This window comes from Carettochelys insculpta, chromosome 3 (assembly GCF_033958435.1).
Source record: "Carettochelys insculpta isolate YL-2023 chromosome 3, ASM3395843v1, whole genome shotgun sequence".
NCBI classification, from domain to species: Eukaryota; Metazoa; Chordata; order Testudines; family Carettochelyidae; genus Carettochelys; species Carettochelys insculpta.
The window spans coordinates 5,842,495-5,862,683 of record NC_134139.1 but is presented as its reverse complement, the minus strand read 5'-3'; the positions used below and the strand labels follow the sequence as shown (position 1 = coordinate 5,862,683).

Genomic DNA, 20,189 nt, shown 5'->3' with positions numbered 1-20,189 from the left:
TTCTGATCTACACTGTCAAGTGTCTTCTGAAAATCGATGAAGCAATTGTAGATGTTCTTTCATCGAGCTTTCTCCGCTATCAGTCTTAGTGTCAATATCTGCTGTATGGTACTTCTATCTGTCCTGAATCCCACTTGCTCATCCACTAGATGCTCTTCTATCTGTGATCTCAGTCTCTCCATCAGTATCCTCATCATCACCTTGCCTAGATGACTCGTTAGGGCAATTATTTTGTAGTTCTTGTTTTCTGACACACTTCCTTTCTTGTATATTGTCACTAGAACAGATCTTGTCCATTCCTTAGGTGCCATCTCTTCTTTCCATGCTATACGACATAGTCAGTGTATTTCCAGAATCATACTTTCTGCACCGTTTGATTATCTCTTCCATGTTCTTATCATTTCCAAGCCTCTTGTTGTTTAGTCATTACTCTGCTCTTTCTACTTCCTCCTTCAAAATATTGGTCTCACTCTTGATGCTCAGTGGTGATATGTCTTTCAGTTCTTTGATCAGTCTCCTCCGATGATCAACACATCTATCTCCAGTGTCTCCTCCAGCATCTTTGTCAAGTCTTTATACAATAGCTTGATCTCTTCCTCCATGCTGTCTGACATGGGTGCATACACCTGAATGACTGAGATGTTGAATGGTTTCGCTTCAAATCTCGCCACTATCGTTCTCACGCTCATCAGTTTGTATCCTAACAATGCTCCTCTAGCTATTTTGCTAAGAAGGAATCCAACTCCTGCCTCATTTTTTCGTTTTGTTCCCTGACCAAATGACTTTGCAACTGCACCTCTCTCTCTCGATGCCTTCCAGTGCATCTCCACTAGTCCAAATCTATTGCATCGGAATTTATCCACTTCATTTTGAAGCAGCTGTAACTTTCCTGTCATCCATAGTGTTTGGACGTTCTATGTTCCAGTTGATAGTATATGTGTAAGTTGTAATTTTGTTTTGGTAGCCATCTTATTGATCCAACCCTGATTGCTCAACTGCTGTTGTGCACCTTGTTTATCTGGGCGACATCGGAACCGGCATCATTTATCAATTTAGTCGTACAGGCATCAGATTTCATTTGTATTGTTTTACAATCAGTGCATAGACACCCCATTTGACTAACCCTTCTCCTTTATCCAGGCTTGGGACTGGCATGGAAGCCCTAGAGGCTTCATGGCAGATTTTAAAACTTTGTGAGATGGTGTATTAATTTGACTCTAACTAAGAATATAGGAATTTCCATGCTGGACCAGACCAGTGGTCGATCCAGTCTAGCGTTCTTTCTCTAAAAGTGGCCAGTAGCAGCTGCGCAGATGTTGGCATATGCTTTAAAACATGAGACTTTGTATCCTTCTAAAGCCTTTAAACCAATGAGCATTATGATAACTCTAGGTAGTATTGTTTATTTCATTGTGTGTTTAGTCCTTTCTGAATCCTTCTAAGCTCTTAGTGGCAGTGATATGTCATGGCAAAAACTTTCTTGGGGCAACTTTAGATTTTGTAAAAGTGGCGTTTCTTTTTCTCCCTTTTTAAAATTTGCAGCCTTTAATTTCATTTCATAATATTTTTGTATGATCAAGTTTTTAAGTCTGAGTTGGCACCTGCAGAACATCCTTTCTCCACATAGCTGGAGATGTGATAGTCATGTCCCAGTTCCACTTGTGGATTGCTCCAGGTGGTGTCTTGTGGAGCATGCTTGGTTCATAATGCTTTGCATGGACTGACTAACGGTCTACCTCATTTTCAGGGTAAAATGCTGCCAGATCTGCCTACAGACCTTATGGACCTGTGTCCAGCCAAACTTGGCGTTTAAGATGCCCCTTTGTCTGGCTTGGGTCCCTTGCTGCTTTCCCTGACTGTAGAGTCTCTGCTACAGCAACCACTACTGTTGTGGTCAGTTAGCCTGTCTTTCCTCTAGGCCCAGCCAGGGCTTTCAGCCTGGCTGTCAGGAGGGGAGCCCAGCCACTCCTCCCTCCCCACTTCCCTTACCAGCATTCTCTTGACTCCTTATCTGCTTTTGCCTTCTCCTTTTTCCCCTCACTAGGGCTCTTCAAACTCCTCTACCTCCTCTTTCACACGCCCTTTCCTTGTTTGCCTTCCCTGCTTTTTAAGCTGTGGGCAGTAAGAGCAGCTGGCTCTTGTTAATTGATTGCCTGCTGCCACACCCTATTGCTTCACCTGGGAGCTTTAATTCCCTCTTTCAGCTCTTTGCCTAGCCCAGGCTGGGTCCTGAGCTGCCTTCCACCTGGGGTCTGCTCGCCTGACCTTGTTAGAATATCTTCCAGATTGGGCTGTATGTTACCATTCTGAATAAAGCACCAATGTGTGTCCTTACAAACAGAATATGATACAAACAACTTAATATCATAATATGTGGTGGCGGTGGTGTTTTTTTTTTCCTTTTAAATGGGCCCATTTTAAACAAAGAAGTGTTGTCAATGAATTGATGTGGGCCTCAGCTCCTCTATCTACTTTTCAGTTGGTGATGTCTTTAGTACTTCCATTCAGAAGTTCTTATACAGGTTGAACCTCTCTAGTCCGGCACCCTCTGGACCTGTTCGATGCCAAATCTGAGAATCTGCCCAACCACAGAAGGTCAAGGTTGTCTAGTGCATTAGCAATGCTTCCACTGCTTACTGGGCTCCTACAAGACATTTAGGGGTAAATTAGAGATAACATCACAGAACATTGAGCGTCAGGACTGGTGACTTTGAGACCATGGGAAACTTGGCCATGACCATGAAAGTGGATATCTGGCTAACTAAAATCATGCCTGATGATGGATGATGCCAGACTAGAAAGATTCAATCTGTACCATCTTTTTTTTTTTTTCCCCCCCATGGAGCCCTTTTGAAGTGCTGTCTGAATGATTCGATTGTCTGATTTCCCATTTGTGGTCATTTTCAGGATTAAAAGGATTAACAGAGAGTTGTGAAAACAGTAATCATTCAAACTGGCATATCAGACATAAATTTATTAATTTTTGGTGGGGAGAGAAAAGCCTTCGGTATGAATTAGCTTAATTCCACGTATAGTATATTAAGTAGCTTTAGTTACCAACTTTTCCTTACAAGAAAAGCTTAACTTGTTTTCATGAGCTTCTGTAATTCGCTCAATAGCTCTTGGAAGCCTAACTGAAGTAATATACTTAAGCTTGGGAGAGAACTTAGTAGTTAAACATTTCATCTGTTTTGAGCACCAGGTAAAATGCTTGGCTGAATAGAGCCTTTTTTGCTTTGTGTTGATCCAAATTTTATGAACAAATGCCTCTGTAAAGTAAGGCTTTTTATATATGCAGTTTGAGAATTAAACTACAGAATTGTCCAATTTAATTGGTTATCAGATGTATTTCTCCCTGTATACTACCCAATTCAAAATATGTAGTGAAGTGCACCCATTTATGACCAGTATAATCTGTTCGTAAAGTTTACAATTACTGACATACAGTACTAATTATAGGTACTGTATATGCAATAGCTTTTAAGCAGTAGTCCTATGACTGTATTACTTTTGGTCAATCAAACAATGTAGTGGAGGAGAAGACATTTTTATGTAGTTGTTTGTTAGTAACACTAGAGGAAGGTTGTTTTTTTTTTAAATAAATGCTTTATTGCCCTTTATAACACCTGTAGTGTATTTTTTTTTCTTAGAATAGCTCAATGGATCACAAACAGACTTATAAACCAATACAAAACGTAAAGCTTGGTGTTTAACGTCAAAGCAACTAAATCATTATGTGGATACAGCCAAAATTATCTGGAATTATAAAAAATATTGTGAATAAATGTCTGAGTCTACAAGTTGTTTTTACTCTTTAGAAGCATTAAATGAGTGAAGATACATAGATGAAAACTCACAGAAGGATGCACACACAAACCACATTTGTTTTTCCTGGAAACTTAAACATATTTTGACAGGAAAATGGGGTCTTTGGATATTTTTGTATAAGCTGTTATAAACTTTTTTTCCCCTCAGATATTTCTTTGTGAATGATGACTCTTATTAGATTCCAATTGATTATTTTATTATTGTACAAATTGTGCTGTACAAGTATTGGTGTCTTTCTGTGTTTGTATGATCACATTTTTATAATACATAAGTCATTTATATGAGTGATCTATTCATATGTAGGTACAGTATGAAGGTGAAATTAAAAGTATGCTGTCACTTCAGAAGAACAGGATGCCAATGAAAGGTGACAAACAAGATAATGCTGAGCAGGTAATAGAAAATAAGTGGAAAACTGTATGTGTTTTGGTGCTTGAAGAATACTTAGATGTTGTTCTTTAAGGTATGCCATGCAGTAAATGGTGGTTGTTGCAAAATGCCTTCTAAATGTGGAATTTTTGCCATATAGTTTAAATTGTGAAACATTGCTTTAACAACAAAATCAAACAGATTAATTAAAAGAATCAGACTCGTATTTTTGTCATGGTAAAGAGAGAACCATAATAAACCAAAGAATTAGGCCAGTGTTTATCACTCCTCATCAACTGCTATTTTTATATTTTTAATAGTGTGAAAGCAAATTTAACCTCAGAAAAAGATTCGTAATGAAAGCACACAAAATGTAGTAATTGATTTATATGTCATGTTCATAATTTTATACATTTTCTCAAAAAAGAAAAAAATGCATATCTAAGCAACAGACAAAAGAGACTGACAAGGAATACTTAAATATATTCTCCTATATATCTGCAGTAATGCAGGCTTCTAATCCTTCCTCCTATCTCTGTATAAATGATACAGTTCAAGACCATAGCTGTTTTCTTCACTAAAAGCAGTAAAGCTCTTTTAGATGAAATGTCTAAAAACATCTTGTAATAACTTGGAGCATGCTGGCAAGAGTAGTCACTTGTGACTATGTGTGAAACCCCCTCAGCTAGTCGATATTGTAATAAGCAAAAATGGTAGCATCACTCCATTATTCAGAAAAGCCAACAGCATGCTTGTCCCTTAGGCTACAGCATTCATTAAGAAAAGCTTACTGGGCTGAAAGCTGGAAACAGATGATAACAGGATATGATTTTCATATTTAATGCATTCCTTGGAAGAGTATGTGTGCTGCAGATTGATAGAAGAATCAGCTGCTACTTTACTAAAAGACTTTCTAGTTTGCCCTATAGCTACCGATGGAATCATTCAGCCAAGAAATTAACTTTTTCTCCTTTTACCTGCTGTATATATCTGCTAAGCAGGCTGCCTGGCTGCCAGTAAATGTTATTATGCAGTTAACTGTTTGGTATTTAAGACTCTTATCAGAAAAGAAACAGAGGCCACACTATTTTGTTTTTATAGGAGAAGGAAGGTTTTCGTTTTTCTTTCTTCAGTGTATTAGCACCATTAATCTGAGTTTATGGGAAGTTTTCCCCCGTAGATTAAAAAGTTAAAAACCTTGAATTTAGAGCATTCTTTAAATGGCAATATACAAAGCAATAGACCCCAGCAACCTTGAACAACGTAAGCAGGCCTTTAAGAATGCATGAATTATGTACATTTTGTTCAGATGTATGTGAAATCATAGAGTTAAAGTTCTGAAATGCTGGTTTTTTTTCCTATTTTAAATAACATTTTGTTTGAATTTTTTCTTCGAACCTACATATTTCAATCTCTAGAATTTTTATCCCTTTATGTAACAAGTACAATAAATACTCAAATACTAGTGTTGCTATGGTCCCAAAAACTTAATATGAACCTAAAATTGTCATTTTATGTTGCATGAAAATTATAATTACAATGTGGGCTTAATTGACTAGAATCCCAAAGAGCAATGAGAGAAGATAAAATAAGGAAGGCTGGAATTGTTACATAAGAGAAGGCATATCGGGAGTCTTAAAATGTATATCTAGTATGTTTGTGTAGGGTTTGATTATAGGGGTGGGAGTGGTATCTGCAGTTTTTTCATTATTCTGGTCAATACATGTTTCAAGATCAGAAAAATATGGCCCAGTGGTAACTCTCCAGATGATGATGAAGTTGAGTTACGCTAGTTAATACTCTGTGACACTCTCAAACTTATTACCATCCAATTCTGAGTATGCTACATCCATCGCAAATTGCCAAATGTTTTCCTATAAAGCAGTGCTCTGAAGAGGAAGCAACAGTGTTCCATTAAAATTAACCAATTTAAGTGGTTTTCAGTGGTTTGCATATGTTTATCAGACTATCGATTTGGTGACAAACCAAGATTTTATAACTTCATTGGGAGATATGATACCCCTTCTTTAGAATCAGAATCCAAGGGCTGTTTTAGATTGAGATGACTGAGTCTCTTAGTTTTTAGACAAAGTAGACCTTTAATTAATTTTGCTTTTTTTCCACACTGTAACCTAGTTATGGGTGTCACTGTTGCAGAGAGAGACCTTGTTTTGGCCTTTATACAGTCTCCCTATTTCTTGCCAAGACCTAAGTGGAACTTTTAACAAAGGCAAGCTCTGCAACTCTGGGACAGAGCCTTTGGGCGGTAACAATCCCTGCTTCTCACCATGTGCTCTCAATAGCCAGTCCAAATTATTTCAGACTTCTTTTGAAGGCTTTTACCCCTTCAGGAAGCAATGCATTAAGTGAGTTTCTGCAGCCATTTCAAAACAAGATAGCTTTTATTAGTCAACAGGAATAAAGCACCTGAGCCCTTAGGTGAACACGACAATCCATATAGGCAGAAGCAAATCTTCCGGTGCCTTTCTAGAGTCCATCTTCTTTCTGTCTCTGGATTTTTGTCCTTTTGTTTGAGGCTGTCTACGTTGCAGAGCCTATTCCTGATAGTTTTTATTGGCCTAGGCACAGTGCACACAAATGTTTTTCTGCTGTTTGTAGAAACATCACTTTCTTGAACGACATTTGTAGTGCCTGCAGAAGCACACTTCTGTTAACCTAGTATGTCTGCATTGGGAGGTTGATCGGCATAGCTACATCAGTAGGGTTTTTTTTTTTCCCCCTTCACGTAACTATACCTATATAACAGAGAGGTAGCCATGTTAGTCTGTTCTCCAACAAAACAAAGCAGCAGAAATGTAGCACTTTAAAGACTAACAAAATGATTTATTTACTTTTGTGTTTCTGCAGCAGCACACTTTAAAACACCACCTCTTCACACTGTGTCTATTTCTCTCTGCTTAGGACTTTTCTACTCTACTTTCCTACAGAGTAGTGGAGGAAATAACTTACTCTTAGCTCTTGATAGAGTTTAGTGGTCTAGTCATTATTTTTTTTTTTCATTTGTATGTGTTAATTCCAACCAGTTCTTGTTAGTATATCTCTTTGCAGCCCAGACAGGCCTATTTGCTTGTGTGACATCCAGTTATACTTTACTTCCCCTGTTGCCAGAGGAGGAATTGGCCCTTTAATATTTGGTGTGTTCACTGAGTCAGACATTGTTCATAAAAATATCATCAAAATACCCCCATATTGGCTGACTGATTTTCCCCCCCCCCCCCCGCAAATCTTTTTTTTTATTTTTGATTGGCAGAGCTTTAAACCATGGTATAAATCTCAATATGCCAGCTCCATCCTACTAATAGGAATTTCAGTGGTCAGATAGTTTAGTATGTCTTCCACAGTCCGAATGCTTTAGAAAATGGTGTAAAGGTGCTGTAATTGCCATTTATGTAATTTATGCTTGGGAGAAACTCTTTTAGTGCTAGATAGATAGCGTTTGGCTTGTGCCTTAAAACATGCTGCTTTTGTGAATCAGATACATCTCAGTGCATTTTAACTTCTGTAGAAAAGCAACTGTATATAAAAAAAGAAATTATTTCTTTATGAAAGAATCGCTTTTAAAATAGTTTGCACTCCACCTATCATTACTGTGATATTGCTGGTATGGAGGGTACTTGACTAACTTTTCTCTCCTGCAACAACCAAAATGAAGGTGGATCCTTCAGAAGAAGGTTGAAGCCACTTGGAAAAAGAATAGGGTGAATTTTATTATTACACCTATATGTGCACTACTCGCTTTCTAGGTAGGCTATGAATCCAGCAACTTTCATAAACACTCTTTATAAAACAAGCAAAATTGTAATTTCAATGTAATGTAAATTTCAATTTATGAGCTTTCTGTGTGTAAAACTGTAGAGAGGAAATGGTTGCCTGGAATGTTAAACCACTATTACTGACATAAGCTTTGTTTAATGTGTCATTCGACAAAATTTTTATTACCATTCTATGCAAAAGACTGTACATTAAGTGAAATGCAGTGAAGACTCTTCAGAACAGTCAAAACTGTTTTGTTGCTCTTGTAGTTCACCAGTTAACAAACCTAATGGCAACATTAGCATTGTGTGTGTGGTTTTTTTTTGGTTTTTTTTTTAAATGCAGGGTTTATACTTGTTTGCCAGTATTACTGTTTTGGCTCAACTACCTTTGGTCTGGATCCTGGAAGGTGCTGATTGCCTCCTGTGAGGTGCTGACAGATTTATCTCCTTTTGGCTTCCCTGGAAGTCTAGACTGCTTAGTACTTGGCACAGAGCACTCAGTATCTTGCAGGAGTTGGGCCATTCAATCTTTTATTAGTTCTATAGAATAAATGGACAAAGAACATGTGTTATATGTGGGCTAGCTTAATATGATTGAAAGTATTTAAATTATATATAATATTTGCTTGTCAAAAAACAACACAAGACCTTTATGAAACTCCATTTACTACATGAAATTCAGTCTTAAGCCATCTCAACCTCTATTTTTCAGATGCTGCCAGTTACAAGACAGGCAGGAATTAACACCAGGATGGCCACGTCAAGAGGATTGTATCATCCAGCAACAATCTTTATGGGCCGCCAAATGTCAGCCATCTCAAGCATTGAAGATTTCAGTACACAGCAGAAATCTTCCCAGTCCACAAAGAGCTTTTCAATTTCTGACCCACATTCATGCAGACAGGCAATACGGAGCAGTAATATGACAGACAGCTATGTAGTACAAACTAATATTGATATGCAGTGCTTAAATAAGTCTGACAAAATAGAGGGGAAGATGCATCTCCAGATGGGTGAGGAAATGCCAGTCACATCTAGTGTATCCTCTGAGAATGGAAGAACTCACTGCTTAGAGATAGAAAGCAATACAAATAATGGTAATAGTAGTTTAGTAGAAAACAAAAAATCTGCTAACTTCAACTCCTTGTTATGTGAAAGATTAAGTCCAGAAAACAGAAGCACTGATTTAAAGAGTGACAGTTGCAGCAGCTCAGAAATAGCAAAGAACCAGCACTTTTTGGCAAATGAAGGAACATCTAACCAGCCAATCTCGTTATCTGTTTCTGAACAACTCGGTTCTGGAAATGAACAGCCCAGAGAAAACTTCCCAGGTGTGAGAATAGTGTTTGTGTGATGACTTTGCTGTGGAGGAAATGCAGTCTTCTGCCACTGGTCCAGGTTTTGAGAATATACTGATTGCCACAGGTTCCGAGTGCCTCCACAAATGGAAGGAGCTGCTAAGGCTCTGTTTGAGGCTATGGAAGGCAGTGCAAGAGGAGTCTATACCTGTTGTGTGCTGTGGTGCAGGGAGTTTGATTTGATGGACAGGATACTTCACTGGTTGTCACTGACTGGCTGTGCAACTTGGGCAAGTCACTTCCCTCTTTTTCCCATTGTCATGTCTAACTGTATGGTACATGGAATGTTCTTACTCTGTCTGTACAGCACTTATCACAGTGGCGTCCCAGTTTTGGTTGGCATTGCTAGACACTACTGTGGAGTCATCCTCTGCTTTGTGTCTTTTGAGCTGCTGGGCTGCGAGATGATGGAGTTGAGCCAGTGAATTGGCCACTTTGCAGCTCCAGAGGCCGAATCTTTTCAACCAAGGGGAGCATGCAGAGATTCCAACTGCTACTACTGGCCTTGGCAACAGAATAGTTCTGCCTCTGTTTCATGCTTTTTTTTTTTTTTTTTTTTTTTGCCCTTTCTCTGAATCCCTGCATCAAAGTAGCTCCTTGTATTTTATGTTGCTTTTGAGGGTAGCAAGGGATTTCTATTTCCACTGTTGAAAGGGGTTTGTCCATCAGAATGGTGCACATGGAATAAGTATCAGGGGGTAGCTGAGTTAGTCTGTATCTTCAAAAACAACAAGAAGTCCTGCAACACTTCATAGGCTCACAGATATTTCAGAGCATAAGCTTTCATGGACAAAGACCTGCTTTGTCAGATGGAATAGTGTCCCTATTAGTGGTGCTTCTGGTTGGGGTGACCGAAGGCCTGATTCACAATAGTAAAAACCACACGAGCGTCCATTAAGGAACTTGATCCTTTTCAAATAGCTAATTCAAAGAGGCATTTCTGTGTGGCCATCATCAGTACTGAACAACCAAGGTTTTTCTTTAGACTAGACAGGTGTCCAGATTGCTGACACATGCCTTTCTTTTGCATTGGTGGATAGGCCCTTCCTTCTTTACTGTCCAAGGTCCTCTAAAAGATTTGGTACGACAAACTGTCACTTTTAACATGACATCACTGCCATTGGCACATCATCTGGAATGTCCAAGTCTGCTAGGTCTGCAAAGAATCGATATCTTAATTCTTCTGATCCCAGTGCTCTTTTTCATGTGCAAAGGCAGGGGTATTGGAATACACCAGTGTACCCACAATTTAAAGAGGGATGTGACTATAGGGTATGGTTCTTGGTAAAGTCTTTGGATGCTTAAGTTGAATCACCTAAGGCTGTTTCTACATTTGCCACCAACTTCGAAGGGGGCATGATAATCAGAGCCACAGGAGACCACTAATGAAGTGCTGCGGAACTTCATTAGGCTAATTTTCCCCGTGGCAACTTCGAAGTGCCGGCATGTGTGTAGCTGGCAGCATGCGTCACCATGGGCACTTCGAAGTGCTCGCGCTACTTCGAAGTCCCTTTACTCTTTCGAAGTTGCCATGGGGGGAAAATTAACCTAATGAAGTGCTGCGTATTCACCACAGCACTTCATTAGTAATCTCCCATGGCCCTGATTGCCATGCCCCCCTCAAAGTTGGGGGCAAGTGTAGACACAGCCTAAGTGATTTTTCTCTCCCATATTTTTCTTTTAAAGGTGGTCTCTCTATTGATCATAACTTTAGCTAGTAGGAGCGTCTTTGAGATGAAAGATCTCATTGAAATTCCTTCTTTCGCTGCATTGCCAAAGAGCCGGAAGGTGTTTTCAGTGCCATGGTGACAATTTTTACTAATCTAATATAGTATTAGATCTTTGTATTAACCAGTCTAATATAATTAATTTTACTTGAGAAAACATGCGTGGTGTCTGATTCAGGTTGATTTTGTTCAGAAAGTCTGTGAAGAATAGCTGGTCTATTTCTAAGAGTAGAGATACTAAAAAATAGGTGGATTTGCCAATGGTACAGTATTTTCAGATTGTGTGTAGTGCCCTAAGTGTTTGGAGCAGAAACTTGCAATTTGCAGGGTAATTATCCTAAGGGTAGAGAGGTGCAGTTTGTGATCACTGTGCAAATCCATCTAGATTTGACTAAGGTTTGGTCTGTACACCAATGTGTCCGTTTTACATATTATTTTCTTCCTTTAGCAGTGTAGTTGCCGATACAGTGTAGTTACAATGGTACAGATCCTGCATGCCAATATGCTTCTGCCATACTGGAAGGAGAATTAGATATCCTACAGCAGTACATCTTTATATCCTATAACTGTGTCCTCACTAGTGGGATTGGTCCACATGAAGTATGTTGGTGTGGTTAAAGCTGTACAGCTTTTGTGTGTAGACAAGATTAAATTAAAAGTTGGGAATGACTTTTTACATATGTAGATGAATTCATGACATGCTTACTCATTCTTCTCCTAATGTCTTATGCCCTCCCAAGAACCATGCTTCATAAACCTATGATTCACAAACACTGTTTTCCCACAGTCAAAATACCCATTAACCGAGTGGAAGAACCGTACTCCCTTTCACTCCTCCACTGCCCTCTGGCCCTCCCCCGCAGCTGTGAACAGAACACAGGAACTGTGATTCCCAGTTTTGTGCTATTGTCAAGTAAGCTACCCATTGGGAAACTGTGTCTTAGCTCCCCTCTAGTGGTTTGGCACACAAATTATAACAACCCACTATTATCTGCTAATGGAGTTATTGTTTTTAGCTCAAGTGGTAGAGATGAGTAACTCAAGAAAATTGATCAAACTGCTCTTAAGGGCTCGCAGAAATATTCTCTTCTGCCTTTCCAGTAAACATGGCAATTTTCAGGTTAACCCAATTTTCTAAGCCATTTAAGGACTGCTAAAATGGAGCTTCATAATAGAAATTACTGGCAACCTTAATGATGGAGGAGCTACTGCCTCTCAATGTAATGATCACAATTTTTTTGGACAAAAGCTGGCAGCCTCATCATATTACTTGGTATATTTCATGTTCTCTTCTTTTGGCATTCTGCTATTGTCTTCTTTGTGGTTGTTTTCTTTTTCCCATTTCTATTTCTTTCAGGACTCTGTTTGCTTTTCATGGTCTCTGCTGTTACTTTTTTATTATTTGCCACTTTTCCATAGAATGAAGGATTGTCATTGTTTCGACATGGAACAAGACAACACCAAGCTGTCTTATAATAGCGTTAGTTGACCCACAAAATGAGCAAAGTGACCACCTCAAATTTCCCATAGAAGAGAGGGTAAGGGTTTCTATGGCTTTATGATGTCAAAGCTACATTAGTGTTTATACAGCTAAAATAACCTACGTTTGAATTTGTAAGTGGATTTTTCTTGTTCCAATTCTCTTGCTGGAATTTACAGGGGATTGGGAAGTTTGGCTGTGCTCTGTGTGCCACAAATGAACATATGCTATGGTTTCAGATGCAGGTGTTCATGGAGTACATTGCAACTTTAAGTTGTTTTTCCTTTGAGTACTATTTGTGGTTCAGAAATGAGAGCATAATAGTATAAAAACATCATAAAGTAAATAAAAGTAATACCATTTCTCTTACATTTGTGCATCTCTTGAATGCTGGAAACAGAGAATAATAGAATACAAATTATTGTAATTATTTGTATAATATAGTCTTTTTCTAAAGTCTCCAGTAAATCACTTCAAAATGAAGCTCTGTATGGCAGGGAGGAAACATTCTGTTTTGCAAGATGTATGAGACCCTGTGAACGCTGTTGTTAATTGAGAAACAACTGATACCCCAATAAATCTTGGGAGAAATTGGGCAATACATGGTTAATTGGTTACAGAACTGTTTGATACATTTTCATTGAATTCTAAATATGCATCAAAAAGTGAAAATGTTAGTAGTGCCTATTTTATTTGTATCTTAGAAGACTAATGTATTCTCCCTCTGCTGAACAGAGAAGAGAGTCAGCTGACATGCACAACTTCCAGAGAAGAGATATAGATTTCTGCTCCTGTGTGGATTACAAGCTCTGGATGACATTTGCCTCCTTTCCTAATATATTGATGTCTCTCCAAGACAGTTTTTCAGGACATTTTACCCCATTGTGTCTTAGAGGTGATTTGCAGGAGGAAATTGTCTTCCTCCTTGCTTCTGTTTTGCATTATGGAGGATCCCTTTACATGCAGCCCAGAGGAGGCACAGGAAATCCACTGAGTACCCTCTTAGGAGGAGAACCTAGAATAATACGTAGACATAAAAAGGAGGCAAGACGATAGGTGGACAAGCTAGAGATGTGAAAGATACTTAAAAAATGACCAACAAGAAGTCTTGTGGCACCTTATAGACTAACAGATATCTGATGAAGCGGGTCTTTGCCCACGAAAGCTTGTGCTCCAAAATATCTGTTAGTCTATAAGGTGCCACAAGACTTCTTGTTGTTCTCGAAGCTACAGACTAACACGGCTACCTCTCTGATACTTATAAAATGACCATTTTTGTGGATTTATGCAGTGCTGAGATTTTTCTGCTTCTTGGCAAAATATTGAAATATGTGGCCATTTATGCAATTACACAAATACATAACACATGAGACTGAGCAGAAGGAAACAGCCTGAGGGCTTTCGGAAACCTTTCCTGCCTGGCAGGTAGTGGAATATTCCTGTGACTGGTTAAGAGTCAGGGCCAGCCTATTAGGAGTTTTCCTCTTACATCACTCCCTTACCGAGGAAACGCATAGCAGCTTTAGAGAGTTTCTGTAAGTTGAACGAAGATCACAAGGGAGTTTCTCCAAAGAGGAGAACAAGGTCGGCATGCAGGAAGAATACTGACAGAGTTAGGAATATGTCAGGGGAAACTTCTGGGTGCTGTCAGGTAACATGCAAGTCCTTCGTGTCTGACAGTATAATGGTAGTATGACAGATTACTTAAGGCAAAGATTCCAAGTTCAAGATTCAAAATTATTTCTCTTCCAAGCAAGCAGTAACTTTGAGCATTGCACAATAAGTGTTACATCTCTTGAGAGAGAGGTACCTATTGTTCTTCAAGAACTCTGATAATGAAGCTAGTGCTACATTGATGGATTCCCGAGAGAGCTGTATTCATCCATGTTAGGCCAGAATGGTGATGAAAGAAATAAAAGAATGGAAAACTGGGCTATTTGTGTAACCCACACACCAAAGGGTGTGGTTCACTGTTCCATGTAGCGGCACTTGGACCACTTACAGAACCGCGCTGGGGCTGGAGCCTCTGCCTGTCAGAACCTTGTGGTAGCCCCAGGAGCGTGGGACTGGAGCCCAATAGTAGCCCAGGGAGCCTAGAGTCCTGGGAGAGTGGGAAGCTGGGGCTGCTGGGAGCAGAAGCTCAGGACTTTCCCTATTCTTTTGTTTGTGACTTCTCAGGTCCAGACTGTGCTGGACCCGGGTGGTGCAACTTGCAGGGTTTGTTAGACTCTTGCTATCTGGCTCAGGAATGCAGTGCCATTTGCACATAAACCAGCTAGGACCCAGAGGGGTTGCTGCAAAACATGCTGCCTTGTTTTAAAAAAACCCATAAAACAGTTGTTTGTTGAGATGAGCTCAATACTGAAGGATGTTTCCTGAGTCCATTCACAAAGGGGACCGGTAATGACTTTAGAGTATTACCAGCACTTGGACCATATGTAGAGGTCAGAAGGTCAAATTTCAGTACTCCTGGCTGGCATCTGGGTTTTGGCTCAAACTGTAGAGGCTCATGCGTTAAGCTACAGAGATTCCAGGTTTGAGTCTTCCTGTTGGGGGTTACAAGTGGGGGCTCCTCTAGGCTTTCAGCAGGGTCTCTGCAGCTTGTGGGTGCACTTCCTCAGCTAGGTGAAGTTCATAACCCACACACCTAGGAGTGCGATTTGCTGTCCCATGTGCTGGTACCTAGGCCAATTACAGAGACCTCCACAGCAGTGGTTCTTAACCTTTACTGCAGCCTGCACCTCTTTGGTTCTCAATATGTTCTCGTACCCCGTATCAAAAATGGAGGTGGGAGGCCCATATGCTTTTAAATGCAGATTAAATATACGTTAAATAGTTTTATGCTATTACTCACCACAGTAGGGTTAAACTTGAAAATAAATTTGTTTGTATAGTACAGTAATAGTTAAAAATGTATAATGTTAATAAATACATAGGTTTGATGAAACAAAGCAGTTGTAGTTACATGCCTGTGCTTAATTTGTGTTTTCGATTATTTATCTTCTAAAAAAATCTGGCATGTCTCACACCCCCAGAAAGGGCATCACGCACCCCCAGGCGGTTTGTGCACCCCAGGTTAAGAACCACTGCTTTACAACCTTAGCTAAGAGCCACCTGGCTTTTAGCTCAAACTAGAGGCTCATGCACTAAGCTCCAAAATCCCAGGTTTGAGTCCTCCTGTCAACAGTTACTTTACAGTACCCTGGGAGAAAGTGCCTAAGGGGCAGAAGCTTCAGACAGTATGAATTACACATTTCTTGTGTAATATAATATATTAAATGTAGGTATCTGGCTCTTATTGCAACCTAGTCATGATCCTATTAAAATGTTGGCAGTATTTGTCATTTGTTTTAATTTTTTTTTTTTTTATTACAGGCCTAGATCAACACACAGATGGTCTGTTGCCCACTGGAAATACACTACAGCTAGAAGATGAAAGTTTAGATAGCAGCAGTGACCTTACAGTTTCTGTGAGTGAAGAGGATGACATGATAAATATGGTTGAACTACAGCAGAGCCTACAAGATATGGATTGCAAGACGGCCTTAAAATCAATGAACCTAGAAAAAGATAAAGGAAGTATATCCACTGAAGAACATTTTTCTTTGCAAACAGTAAACAGCCATGCAACAGATGAAGACTCTTCATCTAATTCACCAATAAGACAGTAAGGCATTAAATGTTTTCTCATTGTGATTATTTAATTAGGATTACTTTTGAAGATTGTTCTGTTGACCATCTTTATTACTGATTACATGCATCTGACAACTCAGGTCTTTATCCAAGAAAGCTTGTGCTCCAATAAATCTGTTAGTTTATAAGATGCCACAGGAATTCTTGTTGTGTTTGCCGATGCAGACTAACATGGCTACCCCTCTGATATTTATTTGTTATGATAAATTAACTTTGAAGCTCAACACGCAATTTGAGGTAGAGTATTGGAGGGGTAGCCGTGTTAGTCTGGATCTGTAACAGCAACGAAGGGTCCTGTGGCACCTTATAGACTAACAGAAAAGTTCTGAGCATGAGCTTTCGTGAGCACAGACTCACTTCATCAGATGCTGGACGTTTGAGGTCGCCGTTTCTTTAGTTTCCATTACATGCAGGTGTTCTGCTGTCTTCCTTTTTTTAGTATATTGGCTCTATTTGATAAGAGAAATAACTTGCTCCATAGTGCATTTCATAGTAGTGGGAATATTTCAAATGGTTAAACTAGTTTGACATTTAACTTAACAGCTCAAAACAATACCTGAGAGGTATGCAACTGCAGCTTAGACATCCATTGTTTGTTCACTGTGTAATACTATTTAGATACTTTTTGTGGCCCCCATCATTGCAATATCAGTGTGTCTTTCAGTCATTAATGGATTTTGTCATCGCAACACTTCCTGAGAGGTAGGGAAACATTACCATAGTGATGGTGTACTAGGCACAATGTCTGTTAAGGGACTTACCCAAGGTTAAACCAAAAGACCTGAGTCAGAGATATGGGGTGAATCCTGGTTTCCTGGTCACTTTTATCAGATCGTATTGCTGACTCCCTTACTGGTTTCACTCTGATTTACACTTTGGTGTAACCATATTGCTCCTTTTGAACTGCAGACCTTTGATCTCACACAGCTTTTCATCTATGAGCTCCTCAGCAGCTTGTGCTGCTCTTTCATTCTGCTTACCTCTGAGGCTTCATTTCTGTAGGGATGAACTTTCACTCTCCTCCCAGGTCTTTCCCACTTTCTACTTCATCTGGGTGTGCCTTTCACTGCTGCTTGTCTCCTTTGTTCCTGTTTCAAGGTTTCGCCTTATTCTCTCCTTTTCCACTTGCTGGCTTTCCTCCTTTTTGTTCCTCCTAGTCTCTGGCTGCAAAGATTCTCCCTGTTGCCTGCTTGATTGTACCACCTCTTCTCTAGTGGCTGCTTGCCATTTTCCTGTCTTTCCCTCTTTCCAGAATTATTACTCCCTTCCTCCTTTCACTCAGTGCTACTTTCCCTATTATTCTGGATCCTAACAGCCGCCCAGTGGCCATTATTGGGAAAAGCTGCCCTCATAAGTACACTCATTCCTCTCAGTTTCTACAGCCCAGCTGATATTTCCACTTGTTTTTGAGGTGCTGCTACCCCTCTGATTTTTCTCCCTCCATTTTAAGCAATTCACATGCAAAATGTTTAGGACTGAAGTGGTTAAACACATGATGATCAGAGGCGTGGGGGGCTGGTACAAGAAGAACTGTTACATTGGGTTGGAGAGAAGAATGTAGCCAAGAAAAGTAGCATTTGCTATCCATCAAGAATGCATGAGGCTTATAGAGGTTTTTCAAATCCATCTTCCCACTGGTCATTTATCTGTTCTTTTTATCATGTTTAACAGATCTCTGCTTTTTTTTATATATGCACATGCACAGAGAATGATTTCAGTAATGGTTCATATTAATATATGACAGTTAAGCAGCAAAACACAAATCTATTAAAAATATGCTTCTGCAACATTATCATTTCAGTTTGTCAAACCATGTGTTAGACTATTGCTTGCTTACTACAGAAACATCTAATTTACATCTAAATAGCTTTCACAGAGTTTTCCTTTTGTTTAACACCTGTGAATCTTAGCATTTCGTAAGAAAGTTATATAGAGTGGTTGTTTTTGGAAGAAAAGTCATAGCTTAGCCGGGGGAACGTAACCTTTTGTCCTCTGCCTATAGATTTTAGTGACTTTCAGATGCTGATGCAAACAGATAGAAAATATTGTAAACCTGGGTAAATTATAGGAAAGATTTCATTGTTCTCATTATCTCTGGAATTTAACTCAAAGTGGGTTATGGCCTCTAAAACTATCAAGTGGCTTAGTTTTTTCAAGATCATAAAAATGTGATCATAGTTGGTAATTTCATCAGAAATTATCCAGATTATAATTTTGCTTTTGCTTTTGAAAATTAAAATACGAATAGACTACAACATATTTGCATCTGGGAAAGATCCTATGGAGAGGCCAGTAGTTTCTCCATAGTTAACTTTGAAAGTAGGAAGTTTTTAGACCCCATGGCCCTACTAGTCACTCAGATTGAGACTTGAATGTTTTAATAGTCTGCCGAGTAACTGAAACGGAAGGACAGATTTTTCACATAGTTCTCAAAGTGTTTAATGAGTGAGTTTGAGATACAAATAACCTCTTTTAGCAATGTGGTATGATGGTGTGGCATTTATTACTTTTCTTTAGCTCCCCAAATATTTTGTTGTGAACCAGACAACCTTACTAATAGCTATTAAAAATAGTGCACAGGTTGTATTTGAAGACGTTAGGTTGTAAAGGTTGTAGTTCAAGCAAAGTTGTAATGATTCGGTTATCAAACTGAAGTGGCTGTAGCTGGGGCACTATTGGTATCTTTGTTAATTTTTAAGCATGGTGTTGTGACAGCTCTGCCATTTATCAGCTTTCTTCTGGATTCATGAGTATACTTCATCTCTGGTTAAAAGCAGTAACCATGAAAGGGGTTGATGGAAAGAAAATCAGAGGGACAATTTTGTGGTCAGTATTTCACTAAATTAAAAACAAAACCAAAATCCTTACTGCGAATAAGCAGGTCATTGGTTTTCAGGAGACATTATCTGCATCAAATGTAGAGGAAAAAATGGAACCTCCTCAGTTAACTTTCTAGTTTTTGTTTGTTATGCAAATGTATTTTGGAAAAAAAGGCATTTTGTCAAACCAGACTTTTAAGGTCACATTTTATCTTACAGCGAATTCTTACACCACAGTTACAAACCACTTAAATATCATACTTTAATCTTGTTTAATCTGACAAGATGCTACCTGTGAAAATGCTAACATAATATTGCTATGATACCTTTTTTTTTTTTAAAATGCATATGAGCAGGGATGGGTTGACAAATGAGTTTCTCTGTTGATCTGCCAGCAAATGACAGGGCACACGTTTTTAAAATATTCCACCATAAATTCCGCCTATATTGTGGGAACCAGATAGGACAGATAAGTAGTTTTGTTCTGTGCACCTGTTCATTTCTTGGCCTTTTTGCTGAGCCTGCCAAAAAGTGTTCTAGATTTTGGGGGTGTCCTGTTGTTAACTGTGAGTGGTACTTAGACCTGAAATTCATTTCAGATAGAGTACTGAACGGCTATTGTATAGCAACTTCTCTACTGATTTGTAATGGGTTTGAACCAGTGAACTAGAAGTGAAAAGTTCCATTTTTTCCTCAGTTATCTAGTTCTCTATCTAAAGGGCTAAAAGTGCAAAACCAAAGCAAAAAAGCCCAGAGAATGAATGCATAGAAAGATGATGACTGTTTTAAGACCTATGTCGGGGGAGGAGGTGGAGCTTTCAGTCTGTGCTACTTCAGCTGCACTGAAGAGACTTAGGCACAGATGGATTGTGCATGACAAAATGTAACACATAATTCAAGCTGTCAGCTTAATCAGACTGTTTCCAGGAAGCAACCTGTAAAAGAGAAGGACCCCTTGTTTGCTGACCTCTGATCCATACCCTGCTGCAGATTGTCATACATTTTGTTTTTCTTTATGTTGGTGTCCCTTCCTTCCCCTTCTTTTTGTTATTGTATTCCCTTCAAGTGGCACCCTAGAAAGACCACCCAGAGGGAGTGCAACAATAAGAAATGAGCTGGCCCCTAAAATGTAGGTTTTG

At 39.2% G+C, this 20,189-nt stretch overlaps 1 protein-coding gene across 2 annotated transcripts in view; it reads left to right on the top strand.

Annotated features, from left to right (window-relative positions):
- Window positions 1–20,189, top strand: part of KIZ (kizuna centrosomal protein) — an 86,417-nt gene that overhangs the window by 7,490 nt on the left and 58,738 nt on the right. For both annotated transcript variants that reach the window (XM_074988436.1, XM_074988435.1), the window contains 3 exons: window positions 4,132–4,221; window positions 8,686–9,304; window positions 15,914–16,205. In XM_074988436.1, the coding sequence (XP_074844537.1) occupies window positions 4,132–4,221; window positions 8,686–9,304; window positions 15,914–16,205 (1,001 nt within the window). The remainder of the gene's footprint in view (window positions 1–4,131; window positions 4,222–8,685; window positions 9,305–15,913; window positions 16,206–20,189) is intronic.